This window comes from Trichomonas vaginalis, chromosome I, assembly GCF_026262505.1.
Source record: "Trichomonas vaginalis G3 chromosome I, whole genome shotgun sequence".
In the NCBI taxonomy this organism is placed as follows: domain Eukaryota; phylum Parabasalia; order Trichomonadida; family Trichomonadidae; genus Trichomonas; species Trichomonas vaginalis.
This window is the reverse complement of record NC_067203.1, coordinates 4,066,507-4,084,605: the sequence shown is the minus strand read 5'-3', so window position 1 is coordinate 4,084,605 and position 18,099 is coordinate 4,066,507. Positions and strand designations below refer to the sequence as shown.

The 18,099-nt window shown below is 29.7% G+C and overlaps 9 protein-coding genes across 9 annotated transcripts, besides 1 other annotated feature; 6 read left to right on the top strand and 3 right to left on the bottom strand.

The window, feature by feature from the left end:
- Nucleotides 1–138: 138 nt before the first annotated feature.
- Nucleotides 139–693, top strand: TVAGG3_0926150 (nucleoplasmin core domain domain-containing protein; the record flags this gene model as incomplete). Its single annotated transcript, XM_001298744.1, has 1 exon — nucleotides 155–490. The coding sequence occupies one exon, from the start codon at nucleotides 155–157 to the stop codon at nucleotides 488–490; it is 336 nt and encodes a 111-aa protein (XP_001298745.1).
- A 319-nt stretch (nucleotides 694–1,012) lies between these two features.
- TVAGG3_0926140 (calcium ion-regulated exocytosis of neurotransmitter) lies at nucleotides 1,013–1,489 on the top strand (the record flags this gene model as incomplete). Its single annotated transcript, XM_001298745.2, has 1 exon — nucleotides 1,084–1,461. The coding sequence occupies one exon, from the start codon at nucleotides 1,084–1,086 to the stop codon at nucleotides 1,459–1,461; it is 378 nt and encodes a 125-aa protein (XP_001298746.1).
- Nucleotides 1,490–3,041: 1,552 nt separating this feature from the next.
- Nucleotides 3,042–3,257, bottom strand: TVAGG3_0926130 (uncharacterized protein; the record flags this gene model as incomplete). Its single annotated transcript, XM_051252425.1, has 1 exon — nucleotides 3,042–3,257. The coding sequence occupies one exon, from the start codon at nucleotides 3,255–3,257 to the stop codon at nucleotides 3,042–3,044; it is 216 nt and encodes a 71-aa protein (XP_051077999.1).
- Nucleotides 3,258–4,391: 1,134 nt separating this feature from the next.
- Nucleotides 4,392–18,099: part of a mobile genetic element that runs on past the window's edge.
- Nucleotides 6,820–7,416, top strand: TVAGG3_0926120 (uncharacterized protein; the record flags this gene model as incomplete). Its single annotated transcript, XM_051252424.1, has 1 exon — nucleotides 6,820–7,416. A coding segment is annotated over one exon (597 nt), but the record flags the coding sequence as incomplete, so codon positions are not given.
- Nucleotides 8,697–10,835, top strand: TVAGG3_0926110 (keratin-associated protein family; the record flags this gene model as incomplete). Its single annotated transcript, XM_051252423.1, has 1 exon — nucleotides 8,697–10,835. One exon carries the CDS (start codon nucleotides 8,697–8,699, stop codon nucleotides 10,833–10,835), a length of 2,139 nt encoding a protein of 712 aa, XP_051077997.1.
- Nucleotides 11,628–12,492, top strand: TVAGG3_0926100 (Prim-pol domain family; the record flags this gene model as incomplete). The annotated part of the gene is made up of 1 exon (XM_051252422.1): nucleotides 11,628–12,492. A coding segment is annotated over one exon (865 nt), but the record flags the coding sequence as incomplete, so codon positions are not given.
- TVAGG3_0926090 (uncharacterized protein) lies at nucleotides 12,510–13,871 on the top strand (the record flags this gene model as incomplete). The annotated part of the gene is made up of 1 exon (XM_051252421.1): nucleotides 12,510–13,871. A coding segment is annotated over one exon (1,362 nt), but the record flags the coding sequence as incomplete, so codon positions are not given.
- On the bottom strand, nucleotides 14,815–16,329 carry TVAGG3_0926080 (integrase core domain containing protein family; the record flags this gene model as incomplete). The annotated part of the gene is made up of 1 exon (XM_051252420.1): nucleotides 14,815–16,329. One exon carries the CDS (start codon nucleotides 16,327–16,329, stop codon nucleotides 14,815–14,817), a length of 1,515 nt encoding a protein of 504 aa, XP_051077994.1.
- TVAGG3_0926070 (DNA/RNA polymerases family) lies at nucleotides 16,432–17,733 on the bottom strand (the record flags this gene model as incomplete). Its single annotated transcript, XM_051252419.1, has 1 exon — nucleotides 16,432–17,733. The coding sequence occupies one exon, from the start codon at nucleotides 17,731–17,733 to the stop codon at nucleotides 16,432–16,434; it is 1,302 nt and encodes a 433-aa protein (XP_051077993.1).

Here is an 18,099-nt window from a genome sequence, read left to right as displayed (position 1 = left end):
TAAAAATGTTTTACAATTCTAAAACCAAATACGCATTTGTGTCCCCTGAGAGTTAACGTTTAATCATGCGAACAATGGGAGAATCTTCGTCTGATGGCAAGCTTATTCAGATCAAATTCTTCACACAAACACTGAGTGAAAAAAAAAATTTGAAATGCTTGGCGATGATTTCAATGCATTCTGGCATGTCTCAGTCAAACCAAAGTCACAAGCAAAGGTAACTATTCCTGAGCATGTTGTTGCTTCTCTAACTAATGCCTCACTTCATTTCGAAAACGATGAAATTAAAAATGGCCGTGTTGTTATCTATGCAAAAACAAATAATGGCCCCGAATTTGCATTGGTTCCATTCACAGTTGGAAAATTTGAAAGTACATCATTAGATTTAAAGCTTACTGAAGGAGATGTATTATATCTTCGAAACTCCGGCCATGTACAGGTTGATATTTGTGGCTGCATCACAGGTGGATTTTCTGTTACAGTAGAGTAGACTTATGCCAACTTTTAATATTATCTAAATTTTGGGCAAGTCTATCAAATATGTTTGATAATTAAAACCATATTTAATACTATAGAATTTAAACATTTAAACATTTTTCATTCCAATAAATATAGTAATTAGTCCATAGCAATCTCTATCTAACTGAAAACCAATAAGATAAGTTAATTACATTATGTAAAGTGTCCATAAAAATTCCAATCAACCCTGAGCGGCAATTTATTAGCAATATATTTGAAATTTTGAATTATAGAGAAATGTGCTAAATAAAACACAATAATATTCATAAATCGTTGGTCTTATGTCAATGTGTTTATTTTCATCATCTCAAGTACCTTTTTTAGATCATTTTTGCGATGAAAAACCTTCTCAATTTTTCATGAATTGAGTTTTGAAGTATTAATGAAAAATAACATAAATGGAGTAAATCAGATCCGATACTTTTCGTAATTTTCAAAGGAAAATATGACACGCGTTCTCAAATTTAAAATTTTCAAAAATCGAAGTAACAAACTCAACTCTTAATATACAGTAACAAATTATTAAACTTTTCAATTCCGAAAAACCGATATTTCAAAAAATAAATGAGCAAGCTTCAAGTAGTTGTTATGGAAGCTCGTGGAGTTCCAAAAGTTGACGTTGTTGGATGGTCAGACCCATACGTTCAAGTTAAGGTCAATGATGGCAAGGTTGTTGAAACCAAAGTTAGAAAGAATGAGAAAAACCCAGTATGGGATAAGAGATTCCAATTTAACGCTACATCTAAGGATACACTCCACTTAAGACTCATGGATAAAGACGCAATTTCCAAAGATGACCCAATCGGAGAAATAGTCATTCCTCTTGGATCATTCAAAGTAGGTGAATTCCAATGCGCATGGTTCCCAGTCAAGCTTTATCCAGATGTTAAGCCAGATAAGACACCTTGCCAAATCAGACTTTTGATTGAACTTCTTCCATAAATACACGACTTATTTTACATCGATTTATTCTTATTTTGAATTTTTTGCTAAATAAGTATAGCATTTTTTTATGATCGCAGATATTTAATACTAATTTTGTCAAAAATTCAATGAATAAGTATCTCTAATTACTTTAAAACTTCACAGAAAAAAGAACTCTATTATTTTAATACAAATATAAGTAGTATATGTTGAAGGGTTGTGTGACTTTTTTTGTAAACGTAAGAATTCATACAATATTGAACGATTTTGTATCATTTTTTTTAACATATGAAGTAAAAAATGTATGATTCTTACGGTTTTTATTCTTACGTTTTTGAATAAATCAAGATTTAAAAAATTGACTTCTTACGTAAAATTAAAACTAAGTTAAATTTATTTTTTTATTTTTTTTAATTCGTAAGAAAATGAGTGGATCAAGATTCGTAACCGTCAATCAATTAATGGATGTTCTTTCACCAATTCTTGAAAATATTAAACAAGTAGATGTTTATTTCGATGATTATGTAGAAAGTTTATATTATAAAGGTAAGTTTAATATTAAACCTATTGCTTTTGCATTTGATAATAAATTAATTGAAAATGCAAAAATTTGGGAATTAATTCCGAATATTGAATTTATAACAAATATTAATGATAAATGGTTTAAACGAATTCCAACCACAAAAGTTCTTTGTAAATTAATGATCAAAACTGAGGAAAAAGAATTTAACGAGTTTAAATATCATCCAAATAAAGTTTCAGAACTAGAAAATGAAAAACTTCAGAAAAAATTAAACGATAGACTTTCAAATGATCGTATTGAAAAAATAAATAAACTAGCAGAAGTTGCATTTAATAATGAAATATTTGATGAATATAACCTTGAACTCAGTGATGGGCTTTAAGGACCCGGGCTCAACGAGTCATGATTTATGAAATCAATAATTTGATTTATTCGCTCTTCAATAATTTCTATTCTTTTTGTTAAATCATCTATTTTCATTAATGAGGTGATTCTTGATTGAGGAATAGATTTCAAACTAACCACTCCTTTTATTTTTGAAATTTTGAATCCATCAACTTTAAACATTTTATTCAATTTACACGTTGTCAATTCTTCAAATAATTTTTTATTAGCATAATAGTCATTAAATTCTTCAACAGATGAAAAATTTTGTTTCAGTAATTGGTTTAACAACGTTTTTTTTGTTGAACATTTTCACTTTCATTTATTTCTTCCTCCTGTTTATTTATTTTTAAAATTGGTTTCATTTATCATTAAATAAAAATTAGAATATAAGTGATGAAATAAATTTTTTAATTAATATTAAATCAGAAATGGCGGCAGGATTCTTTAAAAAATTATGGGATGGAATTAAGAAAGCTGCGGGTTGGGTTCATAAAAATATTATTAAACCCGTTGCAAACTTTTTGGCACCAGTAGCGAAAACGGCAGGAACTATCATAGGTGGAGTATTAGGTACTAAAGCAGGTAATCCAGCGATGGGAGCACAAGCAGGTAACGCAATTGGTGGAATTGCTGAAGGAATACTTAATAAAATAGGAGGTAAATAGTGGAAAATAAATAAATATTATTTTTATCTTAGTATCGGTTGAAGTCTTTGATAAACTTTTTCTCCTTTATTTAATATTTCTCTTATTGGGGCGGCTTTTGGTGTTATTGATTCAGCAACGTCACTAATTGCTTCTTTATTCTTAAATATCCAATTTGCTCCTTTCTTCATTGTTTCCCAAACTTTATGCGCTCCTCTTTTTACTTTATCCCACAGTTTCTTAAATATACCTGCAGCCATAGTTGATTATTTCATTAAAATTAAAAATTCATTTTCATCTTTTAATTTTGATTTTTTATTTAATAATAAATGACGACTAACTATTTGGTGCCAAACACTAAACCGATTAATGGAAATGTATTTCATTCATTCGAAAAGATAAATGAAATATTCTCGAAGAATGATGGTAGAAGATATTATAGAGAACTTGAAAGTTCATGCTATGACTCTGATACTCCATATTTTGATGATAAACAAACACATTTAAGAATTACAAATCCAGCTCATGATGTGAACCAATTAGGTGACACATATATTAAACGCAAAGTTAAAGCAACTCTAGTTTCAAATAAAGCTTTCACATGCGATACCGCTTTTAAATGTATGCGTTTATTCGTTGGTTACAAATCATCAAATCAAAGCTTTAAACAATTAGAAGTAGAAACCGAAAGAGGTGATGCCGGTTATCTTCAGATGGATTGCGCCCGTGAATCTTTCACATTTGCAACATATAAACCAAAATCAGAAAGGAAAGTTAAAAAGTTTGTTCATTCGTTATATAATAATGTTCAAAAATATGATAACTCAGTATGTGGTAAATATATTGACCCTTCAGAAGTTTTCAAGAAAGCAAATGAAGAAGTTGATGTCACTTTTGATATGATTATTCCGGTAAATGATTTGTTAGCATTTCAGGCGTTCGATGATTATCCTAAATCATTTGGTGAAATCATTCTTAAATATTATGTTTTCAGGGATACTTTAGTATTTTGTCAGGTTGACCCGTTAAGAGTTGCTGATTTACAAAATTACGTTTATGAAAAGATAACTGATGAAAATTATGAAAAGATTATGAATCATGTTTATAAATATGATCGCAAATTCCAACAAATCGGACTTCCTGTCAAATTAATTACAAGCTTAGCCGCTACATCTGCTGACGCAACAGTTGATGACGTTATTATTTCATGCACAAAGATGGAAGTTTTAGAGGATAAATGCATTACACCAGGATACGGTTTAATTGAAGAATCAGTTAAAGCAATACCACGTTTATTCAGTAAGGAAGATCCATTCATGATTCCAGCTCAACATATTGACGTTCGTTCACTAAATGGAGGTTGCATCACTCCTGAAGGTATTAGCTCAGATTTCTCATACGCTCTTCATAATGTTACAGATGTTGTGTTAACATTTCCGAAGAATGCAATGCAAAGAACGGTTTTAGAAAATCCAATGCTTCGAGGTCTTCAGGTCACTATAGATTCCAGAAACTTCCCCGATCAAGCGATGACCACAGTGGGTGACATATTCTTTACACGTATGCTTCAAGCTTCTGATTTAGATGGAGTGAATGAATGCACAGAAGAATACGAGGACTCATTAACTAGACCACTGAATGATGATAATGGCACGCCATTAGCTAGAACATGGAAAGACCAAACTTCATTCTTATGCACTATTCCAGTTCAACGTGATGGAGCGGGTATATTCTTTGATGGATTAGAAACTTTCAACTCACAAGTTACAGTACAAGTGAAAGCTTATCCAATCATTCAGGGTGAAAATGACACTTACTGTTCAAAGGTGACAAATCCTCCTCAGGTTTGGTTTACTAGGACTACGTATTGGACATGGACACCGGATGAAGGTTTGAAATATCATCCAACAGGTACACCACCACAGTATAGAAGTTCATATGATGAAATATTGATGAATAGAAATGTTTAAAATTATAAATTTATTTTTGATTAAATGGATTTCAATTCTGAAGAATTAACAGATGTATATAATACCTACATAGATGATATGATTAATGAAGTATTGAGTGATAATAGAAATGCTCTATCTAAGGAAAAATTAATGAAAATTCCATATTCTGAATGTTACTTAAATTCAATCACTGCAGCAATTGGTAAACAAAATAAAGGTAAAACATTAACGATATTAAAACAAATTATCATTATTGCTAACACTTCCCCCATTCACATGTGTTAATTTATATCAACCGTTCAGGTTCACCTTCAGATGATACATTTGAATCTTTAAAGCATTTAATCAAAATTCCAATTATTTATTTATCACAAGAAGAAGCAGAAGATTATTTAAAAAACTTTTTAATGTATAAAGAATTATATAATACAATCAAGAAGCAAGGATTAGAGGATAAAATTATTGATAAACAACGGGATGAATTATTTGAAACACTTTCTATTTCAAATTTTGATAGAGAATTTTTGCATTCACTAATTTTTCTAGATGATGCGTGAAATCAAAACTAATAACAAATGAGAAATCATATTTTAATCATTATTAACTCAATGTCGACACATTCAGTGTTCATTCTTCATGGCTGTTCAATACTTCAAAGCATTAAGCACAAACATTAAATCAAACCTGTCACCCTTTTCATTTTCAGTGGGTTTAGTCGTCAACAGTTGAACGTTATGCTTTATCAAGTGAATTTACCAATGAGCATTAATGAACTTTACACACAATATCACAATTAGGTGAACATGGAAAAATAATAGTTGATTTAAATAAAGGTGTTAAATTTGATTAACTTTTTATAATTAATTTTTATTTTTTATTTATAATTAAACATGACAGAAATAGCAAATCTTCTACAGGTTCCATTAAAACAAGGGACAAACAAAAAGGGTGCATATAATAGAACTATGAAAGTTCCAGACGGAATGAAAGAATTAGTCCACATTGTTGCGGTCTTCAAAAGATGTTAAACAAATGAGAAACGTTTTAACATTACCAGAAGCTCAAGCATATGCCAAACGTCATGGACCAAATTGGGAAGCACATGAAGCAGACATTACGGGTCCAAATGGAAAACCTGATGGTATAAATGAAGTTTTCGTTACTGATGGTCAAGGTAATATTAAAGTCATAAATGGTATAAATTAAAATGACTGATTATCCTAAACGTAAAGCATATAATGAACGTTATCCTATGCAATTTGATGAAAATGGAAAAGCTGTTAAACAATACATTGGAGAAGGTGAAAATGGTCCAATTAATTCATACCGTTATAATCCATATTCTTATTTCAATGAAGAATTAAATGCTATTGAAGAGGGACCGGATGGATTACCACGATATGTTAATCAGTTTGATGGTCAATATGCAAATTTGAGACCTGAAATTCCAGCTAAGAAATTCTTTAAAGTTGCTTTATTCGATCCAGTGTTCAATGAACAGAAAGAAGCAATGAAAGCAGAATTTAAACCAATTCAAGTGGCAAGAATTTCTTCATCTTCACTTTCAGAAGCGTTCAAGGAATTGATAAAGAAACCACTTTATTCTCAACAAGGTTATAACTTTGATTTAATTAAAGAAAGTGATAGACGTAAATTAGAAAAATCAGATGGTTTTAAGAATGCATGTAATGAAATGATTAAAGATATTGTAAATGATAAAATAAGACTGGAAGAAACTCAAAGCAATATCAATAACATAATTGGTGCAGTTACAAAGAAAGTATAAGCAAACAATGATGAACCTTGGGATATTACCGTAACAACTAAATAAAACTTTAAATATATTTTTCTTTTTTTTATTCAATTATAAATGAGAAGACGTTTCACAAGTCAAAAGAACACAAACGCAAAAGCAGAGATTACGGTTGGTTATAACGTAAATGATGATAAATCACGAATTATTCAAAATGTTAAAGTTAATGTTAGTCCTGAATTAACTCGTGACTTACCGAAAAAGGAGGAGGAGCAAAATAAAGAAGATGAACCCGGTAAAGAACCTGTTGAAATTCCCACTTATCCAACATACCCCCCGCCTCTTTCATCAAACATCGAGAACCCAGGAATCTACGATTCCAGTCGCAATGCGCCATATAAAATAGACATTAATTCAGAATTAATGAAAATTTACCGTGATATAATAATTAATAATTATGATTCAATAATAAATTTAATTGATCAATCCGGTTTAATTATTTTACCTTATGAATCATTAATTCACATTATCGCCATTCTTTGTGATGTTCAAGATTCAGACGTTAAGATTCAATTTTTCATAGATGATGAGGTTTCATGCTGCGGAACAGTTGCAAAAATAAATCCTATAAAGGATATTAGCACAATTAAGATATCAAAGAACGGAACAACAACTGAACTTCATTTAACATATAATGATATTTATAATAAAATAGTTGATGAATATAAAATATCACTTGAAAAATTCTTTGTTAAGGCCATTTAATATTCAAGCATTAACATTATTGAATAATAATCCTTTGAATCATAATCAATAATAATTGACCTTTCACCAGTTTCTATCGTTTGTTTTATTTCTTTTTGTTCCCCACTATCTGGATCGGTCATTGTAATTGTTTTTGTTATAGTATCAGCTTTATCTTTAACTTCAATCTTTTTTCCATCAGGATATTTAAACCAAAATTCCAAAAATTCGATATTGTCAATCTGTTCATATTTTAATCTATCAATTACATTTTTAATACCATCTGAAAATCTTATGAAATGGTCATTATATGGGTTTGATTGAACTAAATTTGAATGAAGTGAAATATAACCGATGATGAATATGACATCGACTCATATTTTCTGAAAACACTAAAATTTATAACATGAATGAATTTCTTATTCGTTGAATTTATGAATTCTTGAGGTAATCTTATTCTAGTTTTATTTATCACTGGAAAATAACGCTTTACCATATTTTTAATCGTAATAAAAATGTCAATTATCAATATTATTTCGAATAATAACTGTGAATTAAATTTAACAGTTAGCGGAATTTATAATGTTACTCTCGTTTCTGTGAGTGGTAAATTTAATCCCATTCTTTTAGACCCTTCAGATTATATATCATTTATTAAAGATGACCATGAAAAAACGTATGATATGTATATAAATAATGTGATAGCGAAATGGGATATTAACATGATTTTAAGTTATTTAAATGAATCATTTATCGTATGGTATGAAGAAAATTTTAAATCAAAACCTGATAAACTTTTTGAACTTGATGAAATAAATAACCTTATTAAATTTCCGCTGAAAATTAAATTTTGTACTCCTCATCTTCGTTCATTGTTGGGGATATTAAATTTTGAAAAAGATGTTGGGGATGTTTTGTATTCTGACACTGGTTCCAATTTCATTTTAATCAAATGTGATAAAGTTAATACCCCAATGAGATTTTCACATCAAACATTAGACCCTAACTCTTACCCATCAATACAAAACATTTTATCCATCAACTTAAACACATTTTCTTTATCATATCCGTTTCAATTATCCGGGAATTCATTTATTCTTCATTCAAAAGATTTATCAAATATTAAATTTAGAGTAACTGACCTATTTGATTGTGATTTAGAATTCATGAATGAAATATTATGGCAATTTCAAATAGAAAAAATAGGTGATGAGATAACGGATTAAATATTTATTTTTAAATCATAATAAATGATTAAACAACAGCAACCACAACAACTTAAGGCACAAAGCACCCAGGTCCCTCAGACCATTACATACGCCATATATGCATATAATTCAAAGACGGCAGAACAAACGCAAAGGTTGAAATATGGAGATTTGGAGATAGTATTGAAAAATGACCATTTCGAATTCGTTTGCAAAGGTGGTGCAGTGATATCAAATATAAAAGAAATTTTATTTATGAATTCAAAAATTAAAGGAATAACGGATGATATAACATCAATTCCACCAGAAGAACAGAGATATTACGCATTAAATGCATTTCCTAAAGTTTTGAAGATTGGAAGATTTAATTTAAATGAGGAATTCATAAAAGGTTTCCTAAATGACATAATGAAGAAAGCGGATAAGGAATGTGTTGCTGCTGCGTTAGAGAAGAAAGCGGATAAGGAATATGTTGCTGCTGCGTTAGAGAAGAAAGCGGATAAGGAATATGTTAACGAAAAAGATAATGAAATTAAAGAAATGGTTGAATGGTATCATGAATGGACATCAAAGATTTTAAAAACTAAAGCTGATACAGGATGGGTTTCAGGATGTTTAGACCTTAAAGCGGATAAGGAATGTGTTGCTGCTGCGTTAGAGAAGAAAGCGGATAAGGAATGTGTGGATAGTGAGTTAATGAAGAAAGCTAATATATCATTTGTTAATGAAGAAATAAAACAATCAGAGGTCTATTTTACTCCGCCATTTTTAAATTTTATGAAATCATCAGATAAAACCTTTGATATAGATTCTTTTGAATGGATATGTTTCGATGGAGTGACCATGTATTTATTTTATACAGCTGGAGTGCTTTATTATTTTAAAACAAATGATTTTAAAAACTATGAATCATTTACTCCATCTGTTTTGAATCCTGATACACGAAAGCCAATCATTAATCCAATAATTTTATATGTTGAATATAATAACGGTAAATTTATGGGAATGATAACGGTTGAAGATGATTTTTGCCCTTGTTATTCATTCGATTGTATCCAATGGTTCAAATGTAATTTAAATCAAGATGCTAAATTTAAATATCCAAATAATCCTATTAGATGTGTTAATAATAAATGGGTACTAATTTATGAAGTCAATCAAATTTTCATTAGTGAGGATGGGATAAATTATTATATGTTTAGTATGATGTCATCAGATTTGAAAATTGATTATACAAGTAAGTGGTATTACATTAACAACATGTATTTTATCCTACAAAATGATAAAATTTATAGATCATCTTCAATATCACAAGGTCAATTTGAACAAATTTTTCAAGCTGATGGAGACATTGAAGCTTTATGTTATGGATCAAATGTTTATGTTCTCGTTTCAGGTGAAATGGTCTATTCATATCCTGTAAGTTATAACAGACATATTTATTTATCACAGGATTTATCAAATTGGGAATTGGTTTATTCATTCACTCCAAAATTTACTCAAAATTATAGATTTACAAATTTATTTTATATTGATGGGTATTTCATTGCTTTAGGATGTGGTGATTTAGTAAATATCAGTAGTGATGGAAGAAACTGGTCTGAAATCACAAAATTTCAAGATGTTAGAAAAGCAATTTTCAAAAATAATACGTTAATATTGATAACAAGACCAGTTTTAAATACTCACCCAAATTCAATATTATATAATAAATTCAATATTCATAATGGATTAAATACAATTCTTGAGATGATTTACCCCATTGGTTCTATTTATACGTCAATGAACTCAACAAATCCTTCAAAAGTTTTAGGTTTTGGTGCGTGGGAACAGATTGTAGATAAATTCCTCTATTGTGCGAACTCTTCAAAGCAAACAGGAGGTTCGAAGAAAATTACTGAAGCAAACCTTCCACCGCACACTCATACAGGAACTACAAACACAACAGGTAATCATTCACATTCAATAACAAAAAGAGGTTATAGAAATCTTGCAGCAGGTTCGGATAGACAGGGAATGGATAGATATGATATTTCAAGCGACCCAGTAGATTCAAGCGCAGGTATTTTCTGTGGAACCACAGGAAATCATTCACACACTTTCACAACAAATCCAACAGGCTTGGGTGAAGATTATATGCCTCCATTTATGACTGTATTCGCATGGTACCGCATTTATTGAATGAACTAAATATATTTTATGTCTGTAATTAATTAGGTAATGAAGTAATGGATGAACTACAGAAATAAATGTTTACGTTAATGTTTACGTTAATGTTTATGTTAATGTTTACGTTAATGTTTTCAGGTTATTCAATAATTAATTATTTTTGAAGAACTGAAGGTGTCACTATGTCACCATGTGTCACTCGGTTAATTAACTTCTCTGAAAAAATGAGACAACATGACATTTAGACAACAGTCCTGGAAATAAATTTTATCGTTAATGTTTACGTTAATGGTTTCAGGTTATTCAATAATTAATTATTTTTGAAGAACTGAAGGTGTCACTATGTCACCATGTGTCACTCGGTTAATTAACTTCTCTGAAAAAATGAGACAACATGACATTTTGACAACAGTCCTGGAAATAAATTTTATCGTTAATGTTTACGTTAATGGTTTCAGGTTATTCAATAATTAATTATTTTTGAAGAACTGAAGGTGTCACTATGTCACCATGTGTCACTCGGTTAATTAACTTCTCTGAAAAAATGAGACAACATGACATTTTGACAACAGTCCTGGAAATAAATTTTATCGTTAATGTTTATGTTAATGTTTTCAGGTCATTCAATAATTAATTATTTTTGAAGAACTGAAGGTGTCACTACGTCACCATGTGTCACTCGGTTAATTAACTTCTCTGAAAAAATGAGACAACATGACATTTAGACAACATTTACGAAAATTTGATGCAGTCCAAAAATAAAGTTAGTTTTAAAATTATTTTTATTTTTTTATTCCTATATAAATGACAGCAACAAACAACAACAACTATATCGTTTCTGATGAAAAAGTTATTGATTCATTAGCTGAGGAATTAGTTGTGGCAGAAACTAAAACCCTCAACGAAAGAATTGGTGAAAACAAGATTGATTTACATAACTACCTCAAACATGATGGAGGAAGAGGAAGGAAAACTGGTACAGCTTTATTAGTAAATAAAATTTCAAATTTAACGATTATAGATGTTGATATCAATAAATCGTACAATGATGAACTTAAAGAAACAGTTAGAAAAGACATTTTATCAAAACTTTCGGATAAAGATGTTATCGTTAAAACCGCTTCAGGAGGTCTTCACATTTATTGCAACACTAATTTCTTCTATGCAGTTTCGAACAGAATGATTAAATGTTATTCCTGCAATGATTATGATATTGACATAATGACTTCTATTGATGATTCAAAGCGTTCATTAGTAGTTATGGCTGATTCAAGAGTTCGCAAGAATGCATCAGAACCAATCAATACATACTCATTCATTCGTGGAAGTTATGATTCAACATTAACCAGAACAGTGAATGATATATTAAATGATTTGAATATTAAGGTAAGAGTTGAACAGAAGAACGAAGAAATAAAGAATATCATGAATGAAAACAAAGATGTAAACATTGACGATAAACTTGCCCAGAGCATAGTTGATGGCATCTGTGATTTTGAAGTACATAATGACGGTGGAAACATGAATTTAGAAAAAGAAGTTACATTATTCACACTGTTTCAAGCAATTAATTCGTTACCTAATCATTTAATTAATGAAGCATACGATAACGTTTATAACTTCTGCAGTTTAACAGAAAATGCAAAAAGTAATTTTGAAAAAGCACGTAGTAGATATGCACATTTAATGACTTCTCCATTTGTTTTGGTGAAGATTCTAAAACTATATCAAAAGGAATATTATGATGAATACGTTTTGCCTTTATTACGTAAGCCAAAAATAACATTTGATATCAAACTTGATGACTCGTTTTTGATAACAGATATTAGACGCAAGGCTGAAAATCATCAGTATAAAAACAGTTCTGAAGTAATTGAGGATTTATCACGTGTAATCCGTTTTGTAGATTGTGGAAATAAATATTTCATTCAAAAGGACTATAATATCCACGACAAAATGAATCAAATATCATTTGTTCTTCAGTCAAACATGAAAGAGTCACTTAAAATGATTAAATTATTTAAAGAAGAAGGTAAAACAATAACAGCATGGGATGTACTACTAAATCAATTATCCTCATTAACCGTTAAGGGTGTTTGCTTTAAATCTGATTCTCCAGATGTTTTCTCAACGTTTCAGGGTTATAAATACAACATTCTCGAAAAACCAGATTACTCAAAAATTGAGATGTTTATGAATTTCATTAAAGAAGCCATTTGTGATAATAACGATGAAGTGTATAAATACCTTCTCGGCTGGATTGCATCAATGATTCAACATCCTGGAATCAAGAATGAAACAGCAATTATTTTGAAAGGACTTCAGGGAACAGGTAAAAACAGATTTACAGATATTATTTCTGAACTTCTCGCTGGTTATTCATGTAAAAACATTACTGAAATAAGTGAGCTAACGGGTAATTTCAACTCAGTAGTTGAAAATAAAATGTTTCTTGTACTTAATGAACTCAAGAATGTAGGTGAAGACAGACTTGCAAACTTCAACGCTTTGAAATCAATTATTACGGATAATGAGATTAGAATTAATGAAAAGAATCAACCCAGAAGAACAGCACAGAACGTTGCAAACTTCATTTTCGTAACTAACAACGTCTACCCTGTCAAAATTGAAGTTGGAGACAGAAGATACGTAGTTTTAAGGGTTAATGGTAAATTCAAGGGTCAATTTGATTACTTCAAGAATTTAATGGATTCATGCACTAAGGAATTTTATGATAACCTTTTAACATATTTTATGCAATATGACCTTTCATCATTTAATGTACGAATCATTCCGATGACTGAAGCCAAACAAGATTTAATCGAGTTATCAACAAATCCTTTAGATGTATGGATAAATACACATTATGATGAATTGAGTGCAGGTATGACATGTAAAAAAGCTCTATTCTGCAAACCATCAGACATGAAAGACAAGAATTTCCAAATGAGCATTAAGGATAAATGTGATAAGAAACAGGTAAGAATAGATGGTAAACAAACATGGTGTTATGTTTTGAAAGAAGAAATGAAAGGATTATATAAACAGGTTGAACCAAACGATAATGAGGATTCATTTACTGACGATGAAATACCTGTAAATGAAGCTTTATAAAGTATGATTGGAATTTATTTTTGCCTTCCTCATTAATCCTGTGATGTTGTCTAAATGTCATGTTGTCTCATTTTTTCAGAGAAGTTAAATAACCGAGTGACACATGGTGACGTAGTGACACCTTCAGTTCTTCAAAAATAATTCATAAATGCCTTCCTCATTAATCCTGTGATGTTGTCTAAATGTCATGTTGTCTCATTTTTTCAGAGAAGTTAAATAACCGAGTGACACATGGTGACGTAGTGACACCTTCAGTTCTTCAAAAATAATTCATTATTGAATAACCTGAAACCATTAATGAAAACATTATTTTTGGGTCATTTACACTCATTACGATGAAGTCATGACAAATCATTTCCGGGACTGTTGTCAAAATGTCATGTTGTCACAAACTTTAGAACGGCATAATTTAAATTTTTATTTTTATCATAAATGAATACCCCACAAGCTCAAAATTTACCACGAATCATAACAAGGGAGGAAACGATAAAAATGATGCGAGAACTTGCTAAAAATAACAAACCACTAAAATTGAGAAAATGTGGTTATGCAGTAATGATGGAAAGAGAGATGTTGTCAAAGAGGAATAAAAATTAAATTTGGATTGAGTTTAAAAATTCATCTTTATTAAATTCATCTCTTCCAATCAATTTATTTATTCTATTAAATTCTTTTATTTTTGCTTCACTCAGTTTAAGGATTGAACGGTAAGTTTCTAATTTTTCGATTATTTCTTCATCGTTTTCAGCTCCACCGCATTGTGGCTTCTTTTTGTAATAGCATATTTTTGATTTAATTCTGTTTAGTTTCTTTATATATTCATCGTCTGGACTCTTGACTGCTTTGTTGTCACTCATTTCTTACAAAATAAAAAAAATTAAATATTATTTAAATATAATGGAGTAATAAAATAAATCGGAATTTCTATTAATTTATTGTCAACTTCAACTAATGCATTGCCGTTAATATATCTAACAAATTCAGCTATTGTGTCAAATCTTCGTCTTCTTTTTGTCATTGATTTATCAGTTTTTCCATAATCGAGATGAATCAAAACTTTATCCCCTTGTTTAAAATTCATGAGCCCCGAATTAATTTGTTCACGTTTAACATCATTTAACCTTTCCATTTGCTTTCTAATATATTCCCATTCTTTTGAAATATCATTTTTCATTTCCACCGGTTTCATGTTTATAGTTCTATGCCATGTATTATTGTAATAATATACTAACTGCTGTATGATGGAGTCATGATTTCCATCCCAGTATATCTGACCGTTAACCCCTAACGCATCTCTAAGAGTTCTCATTACCGCATCAACTATTTTATTATGAAACGTATATGGAGAGGATGAAAAGTAAAAATTAATTTGTGGGAAATAATGAGTCATAGCTGCCTGAAATCCTTTATCACCATCACCCCTGATATTATCTACTCTTTCATGATCTAGTAAGTATTGTATAGCTCTTCTTGTTTCCTGTTCTGTTTTCCCTTTCACCGGAATGCAATATAAATATCTAGTGTTAATGTTAATGGCAAATAAATAAGTAACGTTTCCTTTTGAATATTCCAGATGATCGATTTCGTATGAATATGGATATGGAGCAAATGAAGGTCGACTAAATTTTTCCTTTAATGGTTGAATTTTCGGGTCAATTGGTTTATTTAATATCTTGAAATCCTTTTTAAAATCTTTTTGTTTCTTTAATGTTTGAAATGGATATAATAAAGTGAATGATGAAGGATTAACTGAAGGAGGAGGTACTACTGTTGGAGGTTTTGGTGTTGTAAGTGGTTTAATTTTATCTGCTTTGATTTTGGATTTCATTCCTTCCTTCATTAATTCTGGATGTATTCTATTCATTTGTTTTAAATATGCTGTATATAAAGGTTTGATATACTTTCCCGCTTCGAGTTTATGTTGAAGGATGAATTCCAAAAGTTGATCTTCATTTAAAAGTCGGGCTGAATATGGTTTAACTAATGAATCATAAATTAAAGCTTGTGCATCATTTATGGTCTGAAGGACCTGGGTGTTTTGTTCCTTTTGTTTTTGTTCCTTTTTTTGCGGCTCAGGATTATATAATTTATATAATTCATCAATATCTTCTTCTGTTAATACTTTATTTTTGAAATCTTTCAACTGTTTAAGCTGTGATTTAGTTTTTCCCTTTATATATTCATTATTTTTAATTTTGTCTTTAATTTCAGAAATTATTTTATTATGATATTTCAAAATTTCATTTTTATAATATGGATAATAATATTCCATATCATCACCCGTTATATTATTATTATATTTTTGGAGATATGCTTTTAAATCATAATAATTAAGAAAATTTTGATTAAATACTAAATCATCAATTAAAATTTTTAAATCTGTGTTATTCATTTATATAAAAATAAAATCAATGTTTTAAGGGTGCCCACCTCTTTGAATCATAGTATCAAAACCATCATTAACGGTTCCTTTTGTCTCTTCTGTGGTATTTTATTAAATAAATGGCATACAACATCCATTTTCACAACATACAGCCTTAGTGTGTGCTCCTGTTAATGCAGTCTTACCGATTGTTAAGCGAGTCATTGACCCGTTTTTAAGTTGTAAATTAATATTCTGACCATCAAATATCAATTTATCATTTATTATATCCAAATAATTTTTAGGTGTTAATTGTTTATTTTGTCGTAAACTAACACCTTTCATTTTTTGTGCAATCTTTTTAAAATCACTTCCATCAATTGAACCGTTGAATGATGTATAACACTTAGGACATAAAGCAACCATGTTATCACCTTGTTTCTCAATTGCTAAACCCAATAATTTTTTCTCATGTGCTTTTTCTTCAGCTTTATTCTTTAATTTAGGTTTAAATTTCTCATCAAAACAGAAGAAATCAAAAGGTGCGAATTTGAAAATGTTTTTATCATAAAATTGTTTATCGGTTACAATCGCCTGAAATGCTTGAGTGTTAGGAAGACTTGGATCGCCAGCAATAGCCCAATAAGATGAATCAGTATCACCTTCAATGAAATGAAAACGATTAACATCCATGCATTTATACATAAAATCATAAATGAAAACCAAATACCAGTATTTTGCGTTATCTAAAGTGAAGAATGCCTCTTGTAAACATGTATCACATCTATAAAATCTATCTTTAAGCATCACTTGATATGTATCTTCACCTATTTCTCTTATGTTTTTAAACTTATTTGACATACATGCAACGCGTGCCTTCTGTGCATTCATTATTTTAGTCTTTGCGTAATTTTGTGTATTCATTGCATCGTAACCATATGATCCATTAAGTGAAATCTTGCAAAATAAACTTTTTCCTTTATTTCCTTCTAATTCAGCTTTTTGTCTTTCGTTCATAAATTTGTTCGCAAATTCATTAAAACAACTGTTTTTAGTAAATGTTAAAATTGATTGAATGTCATCAATGATAAAATGAAATCTGTCTATTAGATACCAAAGATAATAAGAAGAAAATGGTTGATATTGGTTGTGTGTTGATGCTAACTGAGTTAATTTTCTCTGTTTCTGGTCAACCGGTAAATTGTTTGATTTCATGTAATTATACATAAAACTGCCAATTGTTTTTTCATCTGTGATAATATCTAAGTTTCTTATTATCGGTAAAAAGTTTATGTAATCATTAATGTATTTTTCATCAATGTGACCCTTTACTTCAGCCACGAATAAAGTATTTTTCTTCTTAATTATTCCCAGTGCTTTTGCTTTCTTTGTTGCTGTATCACAAATGATAACACCATTCAATCTTCCCGGCATATACATTTTATGGTCAGTATATTGAATGAAATCATGAGGATTAGATGAAAATGATGAAGGATATAATGAATTAAAGTCAACTCCAACGAAATGAGTCATAATGTTGGTGGTGTCCTCATTTGATACAGTTTTAGTTTCTGGATTATATGAAAGTTTATTAATGTGCGTGATTCCTTTAAGATTAACACGATGTTGAACATTTGATAGACCACCAGTAATTCCATTACGGAGAATGTGATAAGCTTCAACTGAATCTAAAGTCATTGGTAAATTATTTTTTAATGCATAATTTCTTAAATTGATTCTTAAACGTTGAACATCTTCATCTTTATTTGATTTTACGACATTGCAATAACAACACATTAA